This window comes from Cebus imitator, unplaced genomic scaffold, assembly GCF_001604975.1.
Source record: "Cebus imitator isolate Cc_AM_T3 unplaced genomic scaffold, Cebus_imitator-1.0 Scaffold200, whole genome shotgun sequence".
Classification (NCBI taxonomy): domain Eukaryota; kingdom Metazoa; phylum Chordata; class Mammalia; order Primates; family Cebidae; genus Cebus; species Cebus imitator.
The window spans coordinates 692,940-703,866 of record NW_016107515.1 but is presented as its reverse complement, the minus strand read 5'-3'; the positions used below and the strand labels follow the sequence as shown (position 1 = coordinate 703,866).

Genomic DNA, 10,927 nt, shown 5'->3' with positions numbered 1-10,927 from the left:
GCTACTCAGGAGGCTGAGGCAGGAGAATTGCCTGAACCCAGGAGGCGGAGGTTGCGGTGAGCCGAGATCGTGCCATTGCACTCCAGCCTGGGCAACAAGAGCGAAACTCCGTCTCAAAAAAAAAATATATATATGTATATATACATATATATACATATATCTAGGCTGGGCATGGTGGCTCACGCCTGTAATCCCTACACTTTGGGAGGTCGAGGTGGGTGGATCACTTGAGGTCAGAGGTTTGACACCAGCCTGACCAATGTGGTGAAACCCCGTCTCTGCTAAAAATACAAAAATTAGCTGGGCGTGGTGGCACATGCCTATAATCCTAGCTACTAGGAGATTGAGGCAGGAGAATCGCTTGAACTTGGGAGGTGGAGGTTGCGGTGAGCCGAGATCGTGCCATTGCACTCCAGCCTGGGAGACAAGAGCAAAACTGTGGCCTGCCCTCCTGGTCCCGACAGCTGGTGTTTCCCAAAAGCAGGGGAGGGGGACCTGCTGGAGTTTGGGCGGGGCAATGCTTCCCTGGACTGGCCCCACCCTATAGGGTGTTTGGCATCCTTGGTCCAAATCCAGATGAAGCTGGTAGCTTTCCCAACTCCACCCACCTCCAGTCATTGTGACAATCAAATACTCCCCATCTCCATTTTACTGTCCTCGTAGGTGGAACTACTTGCAATATAGAACCCCAGGAATGTCCCGAGCCTTCAGGAAAAACAAAGAATGTGTGCCTATGAAGAGAAATCCTACCCAGCAAATGCTCCCTGCACTCGGATTTATTTCTCAAAATGGGAGAGGGGTCCCTAATCAAAAATATTTTGGTCCCCTTCTGTAAATTTTTCCTCTGTAAAACAGGGGAAGGGTCGAGGAGGCTGTACAGGCATCTTACTGAAAAGGTCATGAGCAGGCTCCAAATATCTCCAACCTCACGGGACAGCGCTGGCCCATGGCAGTAGGCACAGGCTTATCCTGAGGCTGCCACCGGCTAGAGACCAAAGGTAGGGATCCACACAAGGCTCGGTCTACAGGAGCTGAGAGGGAACAGAAGACTCGGGCGCACTCAGCATTTCCTGGGGGGTGACACAAGGACAAAAGTGTCACTCCTGTACCTGTGTGACCTCAGTGAGATGGTAATCTCTGGATGCCTGTCTGGTGCCCTGCCAGCAATGAGGGCAGGATGCCCTGTGGCAGCAATGGGGCCTACTGGAGAGGCTCTGCAGTCAGTGAGGCCCTGGCCAATCCCAGGCAGCACCGCTTTGGGGAATGCATTTACTTTCTGGAGCCTCAGTCTCCTCATCTGTGAAATGGGACAGCAGCCCCTAGCTCTTAGAAGCCATCTCCATGATACCCAGCACAGGGGTGGCCCTTAGTAGGTGCTTGCAAAGGGGCAATTCCTTATTATTTTTTTTAGACTTTAGGTGACTCACGCACTCCCAGTTTTCTTAAACCTGCCTCCTATGGGCTAATTTGTCATTTATCCATGGCAGAGCCCGAATTGTGGCTCAGGTCCTGGCCGTGGGGCAGAACCGTGTGGCCAGTGGTAGGCATAGGAGCCAGCACCTCCTTGGCCTGGGCCTCCCTGGTGAGGTGCCATGGGCAGCAGCCCTGGCCTGTGCCTGACGTGAGAGCATCTCCGGGAAGGAGGGGGAGCTGGCTGCCTTCATGGGGTGGAAAGGGTGTTCAGAGGCGAGCACAGCCTTTGGTGGGAACGGTCGGCTTTTGTTTTCCACCGTGGAGGAAGGCCAGACTGTAATTCCCATTTTTCAGGCAGCATCCTCTGCCAAGTTGGCTTCCCCAGCTCCTGCTGGGATGGAAAACTGTGCAGGCTGCTCTCCCCTCCCCCGTCTCTGTGCTAACAAGAGACTTGCTTTTGTTCTGCTGACGCGGCAGTCTTGGCAGAAAACTGACCCTAGAAGAGGGGGCGCTTCTCTGTCCTTCCCAGCCTTGGCCTCACCCTCGGCCGGCCTCGAGGAAAAGCTAAGAAGCGGCTCAGAAGGGGTGGTCCGGGGTCCTGGGGCCCAGCGGGACCTCTCCAAGCCACAAGTGGGTGCCTTGAGCAGGGACCAAGTCCCTGGGAAGGGTATTTTCATTAATTCTTTGGTGGAGAAGGATTACGTAATCATGAAAGCGTTTAAGAGCTTGGGAGAGGGTCGGCTCAAGTTCTTCTCTGTCTTGGGTAGTTTTCCAGAGCTGGTTTTGCCTTTTTATCCAGTAAAGAGTTAGAAATCACCGCTTTCCTTTCTTGATTTTTTTTTTAAAAACCCCACATTTGGAGTCCAGTTTACCTTGAATATCCAGAATGGTCATTTAAGGAAGTCTCTAACGTGGGAAACCAAGAGATTCCAAAAGCATGTCCCAGGACCCTGTTTCTGCCTTTACCAAGAATCTACTATGTGCCAGGAACTGGATCTTGTGAAGTAGGGGTCATTGTCCCATTTTTAACAGATGTGGAAACTGAGGCTCAGGGGGATGTCGCTTGCTTGAGGTCACGGGCTGGTCTGTTTGACTCTGAAGCACACGTTTTGGAGCGCTGACATTTGGCTGTCGCAGCTGGCCAGCTGGGTTTTTTTCCAGCAGGAAAGAAAATTCCAGCACAGTTGCACACTTTGCCAGTGGAGGAACTACAAATGTTAGCTTTTTTAGGTGAAGGATTCTCCCAGCAGAGGAGGCCTGGCAAACATATGTGCCCTGTCTCTAAACCCATTAAATGATGGCAATACCTGAAGAACCCACTATGTCCTGGACTAGGGGGCTGGGAGACTGGACTTGTGACCCAGGGAGTCCCCCACCGGCTCTGGACCTGCTCCCTTCTCTGAAAAAAGATGTTCTTTTTAAAATTTCTGAGACGGAGTTTCGCTCTTTCGTCCAGGCTGAAGTGGCATGATCTCGGCTCACAATAACCTCCACTCCCCAGGTTCAAGCCTCAGCCTCCTGAGTAGCTGGGATTATAGGTGCCCACCACCACGCCCAGCTAATTTTTTGTATTTTTAGTAGAGAAGGGGTTTCGCCATGTTGGCCAACTTTGTCTCCAACCCCTAACCTCAGGTGATCCACCCGCCTCGGCCTCCCAAAGTGCTAGGATTACAGGTGTGCACCTGGCCTTGAAAAAATATCTCAAGGGCCCACCCAGCTCTAAATATCTGTGACTTGGGGGGATTGTCAGATTGTTGATTTTCAGTACATAAAACTCATCAAAGTGCTTGATGGCTGTTAGCAACCTGCTAGGCATTTACATAATCATCATAACAACTTCATTATTTTAGTACCATTATTATCTCCAATTTGCAAATGAAGTCATCTACCCAAGGTGACAGAGCTGGTGAGGGGGGCCTGCTGGGGTTGGAATCCAGGCTGTCTGACTCCAGGCATGAATTTTGGAGCCAGCCATACTTGTGTCTGAACCCAAGTTTGCAAGGGCCTATAGGTTCCCTGAGCCTCAATTTACTCATCTGTGAAATGGGCACAGTAATGCCTATGCTGCAGGGCTGCTCTGAGGACCAAACGAGGTAATGAATGTAAAGCACTCAGTGACTGGCCCGCAATAGGGAGCTATTATTATACTTGAAGCAGTAATGTTGGTTTGGGTAACCCCTCTCTTTTTTGAGACAAAGTCTCACCCTGTGGCCCACGCTGGAGTGCAATGGTGAGATCTTGGCTCACTGCAACCTCTGCCTCTCAGGCTTAAACAATTCTCCTGCCTCAGCCTCCTGAGTAGCTCGGATTACAGGCGCCCGCCGCCACGCCCAGCTAATTTTTATATTTTTAGTAGCGATGAGGGTTCACAATGTTGGCCAGGCTGGTCTCGAACTCCTGACTTCGTGATCTACCCACTTCGGCCTCCCAAAGTGCTGGGATTACAAGTGTGAGCCACTGTGCCCGGCCAGGGTAACCCCTCTCTTTGAGCTAAAGCCATGACATTATTCTTTGGTAAGAAATTTGGGGGGATGGAGACTGACTGCCTTGGGAACAGAGACTACGCATAATTGCATTAAACATTGCACAGCAGTTGGTGTGGTTCATAAACTTTCTAAAATATCCCCCAAGGATGTGCCACCCTAATCCCCAAAGCTTGTGTATGTGACGAGCTATTAAATGCCTTAGACCTTAAAAGAGCGAGATTATCCTGGATTAGTCAGGTAATAATCGTTAAGAGTCCTTAAAAGCAGACAGCTTTCCCTGACTGGTGGCAGAAGGCGAAGTCAGAGGGATCTGAACCCAAGTCAGATTTGCTGCCCCACTGTTGGCTGGGAGATGGAGAGGGCTCCTGTGATGAGCGATGCGGGAACCTTTTAGAAGCTGAGAGGGTGACAGCCAGCAAGGAACAGATCTTGGTCCTGTAGCCATGAAGAAGTGAGCTCTGCCAACAATCTATGTGGAGGCTGGAAGCAGACTTTTCTCTAAGTCCTCCAGATAAGAGCTTGCTCGGCTGACATCTTGCCTTTAGCCTCATGAGACCTTGAGCAGAACCCAGTTGGGCTAAAAACCCTGCCTGCACTTTTGGCTCACAGATCTGTGAGGTCATACATGGGTGTTTTAAGCTGTTAAATTGGTGGTAATTTGTTATGCAAGGATAGAAAACAAATACCATAGCTATAGAAACAGAAAGCACTCACTACAAAAACTTACTGAGGCCGGGCGCGGTGGCTCACGCCTGTAATCCAGGCACTTTGGAGACCAAGGCGGGCGGATCACCTGAGGTCGAGAGTTCAACACCAGCCTGACCAACATGGTGAAACCCCGTCTTAAAAAAAACAAAAACCAAACAAACAAAAAAACTTACTGAGCTTGAATTATTCCCATTTTAGAGATGGGAGCAACTGAGGATCCCAGAGGTAAAGGGTCTTCCCACGGTCGTTCATCAGCTGGTAAATGGTATAGCATCTAATGCCAAAACCCAAGTACTTAGTCATTAGCCTACTTATGCTTAGCGTTCCATTATTGGAACGCTAAGTATGTGGGAGTTATTTATATTCTACTGCTCAAGGTCACCACTAAGGTCTGATTTTTCACTCATGCAAAAATTAAAAAAAAATTGCAACCTCTGGCATAAATGGGTTAATTTCTACAAATAGCAGAGGTTCTGGTCAGTGGGATGGTGTCCCCTGATAAAGGAAGAAAAGCTGATAAAGTGTCCCAAGGGTCTGGGGGTCCTCAGTGTCCCAGACTGAGAGCACCCATCTCACCTACCTGGCAGAAAGGGAATGATCCGCTGCTTAGGGTCCTTCTGTCCTCCTTCCATGGGAAATTTGTCCAACATCTGCATCTAAACAGGGGAGAGAACACCAAAAACAGAAACCTTTCATAAGACAATAAACAACATCTCAGACCTTTTAAAGGAAAGATGTGAAATATGTGATGTGACATACAAAAAGTTCACTTCATTCAGCTTTCCAGAAACCCAAACTAATGGGAAAGGCAATTTCAATTGGATCTAGAAACTCCATAAAAACAATGTTTATATCGACAGCTGCCAGATTTGTGAAGGTTCAGAGTTAGGAGAGACCATTCCTGTCTTTCCTGGGGTTCTCCATCCATAGGATCTGAAACGTGAACAATATTCTCAGGGCCACCAGGATTTCATAGACAGCAGGTCATCTTGTTTTTTAAGAATTACTGGGTTGAGGTAAGGAATAAATCACTAACATTCAATCAGTGTGGTTAGGTTTATGCTTATGAGAGCACTGTATTCCCCTGACCCAGAAGAATTCCCCAGGTTGGCTCAGCAGATAGCTTTGGGCCGGGCTCTGTGCTAGAGGTGCAGGGTACAGCAAGGAAAAGATTCATAGTCTAGAGAGAGGACTGGGAAGAAACTGATCATTACAAGGTGGTGTAAAGAGAGGCAGGTGTAGGCTGCTGTGGGGGAAGAGGAGCAAGAGGGCAGAGTCCCCAAAACAAAATGTATCTCTGACGCTTCAAGGACTTAATGTGAAATATCTGATTTGGCATACGAAATCACAAGGATCTGCTACTTACTCCCCATGTGGTCTTAGGAAAGTGACATAACGCTTTAGGGCCTCATCTTTAAGCCTGCCATAAGGACACCAACTTGCAGCGTTATTTTATGGATTAAAACTGGGCTGCAGAAGTCATTAATGCTGTTGTCAAGTATTTCTGGTTCTTCTTCTGAGTCCATGGTAGATTTGTACTTTCCCCAGTCCCTTGAAGTGGGATGTGGCCAGTTGCATGTGAGCTGGAGACCTGTGTCACTTCAGGGTGGAAGATGATGACTGGTGTATGCTATTTCCCTCTTCCTTGGGGACTGACCACGCTCCACTCCAGAGCCTGGCTTCTCTGCTGGCCACAGTCATGGGATGAGGTCCAAAGACCCCAGTGACCTCTGCTGGACATGTGGCCTGAGTGAGGGGCGTCAAGACGCTCTTGTTGTACAGTGAGGTTACTTGTGTGAGCACCATCTTAACCTACCCTGTTTAGTACGGGGGTCAAGGAATCAAAGCAGATGGGGAGGCAGTCTCCAGCCTCGAGGAGTTATGGTTGGAATGTGAAAAGCGAAAAGCCTGCTCATGGGAAAGTCACTCTGGCACTCAAGATCCGTCCCTCTCATGTAATAAAAGAAGCTTTGAAAAGTCCAGGAGAAATGTGTGCAGCTATTGTGTAGGCATTTGGGGAGGAGGGGAGGACCTGAAGTGGGAGAGGCGAGAGATACGTGTATTGAACACCCACCATCTGCTAGACATGGGCTAGGTTCTTTAGAAACATTCCCTCATTACATCCTCAGATCATTCCCTTAAAGAAGACATGACTGTCCAGGAAACTCAAGGCCTGTAGCCAACAAAGTTGGGGGACCAGAGACTGAAGACCACTTGCTTCTTTATCATCAAATCACCCCCCTCTGAAATGCTATGAAGACAATTAAAAAGGACAGGGCTGCTTTTCCAGGCTGGAGCTCCCAGCCTCTTCGGTGCTGTTCTACAGGATGCCCTGGGCAGGTGGGTCAGCCTCAGCTTGGCTGGGCATTCTGAAGCTGCTGGGATGCACGGCCTTGCCCCAGAAGTCTTTAAACTTTTAAACTGGGGGTTTTCTTTTTCCTTTTCTCTTTTTCTCCTTGGTCTCTAGCTAGAAGTTTATTAATCTTTATCGTTTCAAAGAACTTACTTTTAGTTTCACTATTTTTCTTTATTGTTTTCTGTTCTCAATTTCTTCTTTTTTGAGACAGGGTTAGCTCTGTCACCCAGGCTGTAGTGCAGTGGCACAGTCACAGCTCACTGCAGTCTTGATCTCCCCAGGCTCGGGAGATCCTCCCATCTCAGCATCCAGAGTAGTTGGGACTACAGGCGTGTGCCACCACGCCAGGCTTCTTTTTTTGTACTTTGTAGAGACGGCTTTTGCCATGTTGCTCAGGCTGTCAATCTCTTATCTTAATTACTGCCCTCCTTTTGCATGCTTCGGGTTATCACTTTTTTCTTTCTTTGAGACGGAGTTTCCCTTTTGTTGCCCACGCTGGAATGCAACGATCACGATCTCGGCTCACTGCAACCTCCACCTCCCAGGTTCAAGCAATCCTCCTACCTCAGCCTCCCAAGTAGCTGCGATTATAGGTGCACACTACCACACAAGGCTAACTTTATAGTTAGTAGAGACGGGGTTTCACCATGTTGGCCACGTTGGTCTTGAACTCCTGACCTCAAGTGATCCACATGCCTTGGCCTTCCAGTGTTGGGATTACAGGTGTTGGGATTACACAGCGCCTGACCTGGGTTTTCACTTTCTAGTTTCTTTTTAATTTTTAAAATTTAATTTTTAATTGACACATAATAATTGTATATATTCATGGGGTACATTAGTAATGCTGTGATTCACATAATATGTAGTGATCACATCAGCATACGTATTTAGCATACCCATCATCTTCAACATGTATCATTTATTTGTGTTAGAAATATTCGATGTTTTCTTTCTAGCTATTTGAAACTATATAATACACTATTGTTAACTTCAGTCACCCACAGTGCTATACAACAGTAGAACTGGCCTAGCATGGTGGCTAACGCCTGTAATTCCAGCACTTTGGGGAGGCCGAGGTTGGTGCATCACCTGAGGTCAGGAGTTTGAGACCAACCTGGCTAACACAGTGAAACCCCGTCTCTACAAAAATACAAAAAAATAACTGGGCATGGTGGCACGTTCCTGTAATCACAGCTGCTAGGGAGGCTGAGGCAGGAGAATCACTTGAACCCGGGAGGTGAAGGTTGCTGTGAGCCAAGATCATGCCATTGCACTCCAGCCTGGGCAACAAGAGCTAAACTCCGTCTCAAAAACAAAACAAAATAACCCCAGACGCTAGAACTTATTCCCCCTATATAGCTGTGACTTTGTATCCTTTTACGAATCTCTATCTCCCCACTTCTTAGCCTCTAGTATCCTTTGTGCTACTTTTTACTTTTATGAGATCAACTTTTTAAGCTTCTACGTGTGAGAACTTCTGTTTCCGGCTTATTTCACTTAACATAATGTCCTCCAGATGCATTTATGTTGGTGCAAATGACAAGATTTCCTTCTTTTTGATGGCTGAATAGTATTCAATTGTGTAAGCATATCACATTTTCTTCTTTCCTTTTTTTTTTTTGAGACAGAGTTTCACTCTTGTCGCCCAGGCTGGTGTGCAATGGCTCAATCTCAGCTCACTGCAACCTCCTTCTCCTAGGTTCAAGCGGTTTTCCTGCCTCAGCCTCCTCAGTAGGTAAGACTACAGGCATGCACCACCAAGCCTGGCTAATTTTTGTATTTTTCGTAGAGATGGGGTTTCACCATGTTGGTCAGGCTAATCTCGAACTCCTGACCTCAGGTGATCCACCCACCTCGGCCTCCCAAAGTGCTGGGATTACAGGTGTGAGCCACCGCGCCTGGCCCACGCCACATTTTTTCTATCCACTCATCTGCTGATGGGCACTGATTTCACACCTTGGCTGTTGTGACTAGAGCTGCAATAAACATGGGATGTATTATTTCTTAGATATATTAATTTCCTTTCCTGTGGATAAATGCCCAGTGGTGGGATTGCTGGATCACATGGTAGGTCTCTTTCCAGTGTTTTGAGGAACCTCTACATCGTTTCCCATGGTGGCTATACGGGTTTATGTTCCCACCAACTATGTATAAGTGTTCCCTTTTCCCTACATTCTTGTCAGTATTTTAAACACGTGGTTTTATTTGTGGTTTCTAGTCATTATCCCCTGCTCAGTGTTGCCTGGTGAGGCGGAAATGCTTGGTCCACTGTCATTCAGAGACGGGTGAGGCCACACTGGGGTCTTGCTGGAAAAGGCAGCCTTTCTTTTGTGAATCCAAGAGCTCTTCAATGCCAGCACATAGTAGGTGCTCAATAAAAACTGGCTGAACCGGGTGTTGCTAGGGGGAGGTTGTGAGTGGGGAGGACAAGGGAGTATGTCCTGTACTTTCCAGTCAATTTTTTCTGAGAACCTAAAACTTCTCTAAATACTAAAGTTTATTAATTTAAAAAAAAATGACTGAACCAATGAATGCAACTGAGCGGACGCTTTGGGAGGCAACTTCAGGAGATGCTTGCTAAGTAACTCTGAGGAATAATATTCATATTACTAATATTAAATAATAATTAGTAATCACAACCAACATTTCTATAACAGTTCACAGTGAACACGTCCTCTCATATACAATTTCATGTGACCTTCACAGTAACCCTGTGAAATAAATGTTATAAGCCCCTTGTCAGAGATGAGGAAACTGGGGAGCAGAGAGGGCAGTGAACTTGTCTGAAGTCACACAGCTAAGTGGTGGTCCAGCCAGTCCAAGCATCTTTGTCTAAATTCCATTCTTTTTGCCTAAGACCACTCTTTGAAGCAGCTGCAGAGTGTCATCTGAATACTAATGTCAGCCTGAGATGAGGTGAGTTTAATATTCTGTGCACATGTGGACAGCATGCTTTCTTTTCAAAAGCAGAGCCATTAATCAGTCTCAGCTGTGGAGTATTTTAGAGATTTATAGGTTTTTGCCTAACACTATCTACTTTTTCCCTTCTCAATTTTATTTGTTAAGACAATGAAACATCGTTAAGGGGAACTTTTTTTTTTTAAAGAATGCACCAGTAATCCGTCCACCCTAACACGACTATTTCCAGTCTCCGAGTTCCTTTGCGATCCCCGCCTGAGTGTACACGTCAGCCAATGAGTCCCTGGCACTGCTGTGTTTTCAGTCCTCAGAGGGGTCAGTCCTGCCTGGTCTTAGGAAGCTGCTCTCTCGCCCTTTGTCCTGACTTGGTTTTACCCAGGTCAGCATGGCCCAAGGAGTGGACGGGCTTCCCTTCGTATTATGTATTGATCGGAGGAGGCAGATCTGGGTTTAAATGCTGCAGAGTCTAACCACAGACATGACTGCTGGGGACCCAACAGCCCTGGGGTTCAATCCTGATGCTTCTTCATGCCAGCCGTGTGTCCTTGGCCAGACACTTCATCCCCCAGCCTGTTTGGCCATCTGCAGGATGAGGGACACGGCCTGCTCCACAGCAGGGCTGGGCAAATGAGTGCCATGTGGAAACTCTGGAGCACACCAGATGCTCAGCAAGAAATTCCCCCTCCTTGCACTCTGCCCATATTGAATATTATTTTGAAAGTTATTTGGGGATAACTTTTAGTGGTCTGTGAGGCTGCATGTTTTTTTTTAAATTGTGTTAAATACATAAAACATAAGATTTACCATTTCTACCACAGTTAAGCGTACAGTTCAGTGGCATTAAGCATATTCACAATGTTGTGTAAACATCACCACCATCCGGAACCTCTTCACCATCCAAAACTGAGACGGTACCCATGAAACTGTGACTTCCCCCACCTCCCTCCCCCTGGGCCCTGCCATGACACTGTGACTCCCCCCACCTCCCTCCCCCTGGGGCCTGCCATGACACTGTGACTCCCCCCACCTCCCTCCCCCTGGGCCC

The 10,927-nt window shown here is 47.6% G+C and overlaps 1 protein-coding gene across 2 annotated transcripts in view; it reads right to left on the bottom strand.

Moving 5' to 3' along the window:
* SH3PXD2B (SH3 and PX domains 2B) overlaps positions 1-10,927 on the bottom strand; it is a 115,261-nt gene that overhangs the window by 58,016 nt on the left and 46,318 nt on the right. For both annotated transcript variants that reach the window (XM_037745422.1, XM_017547670.2), the window contains exon 3: positions 5,188-5,263. In XM_037745422.1, coding sequence (XP_037601350.1) covers positions 5,188-5,263 — 76 coding nt within the window. The remainder of the gene's footprint in view (positions 1-5,187; positions 5,264-10,927) is intronic.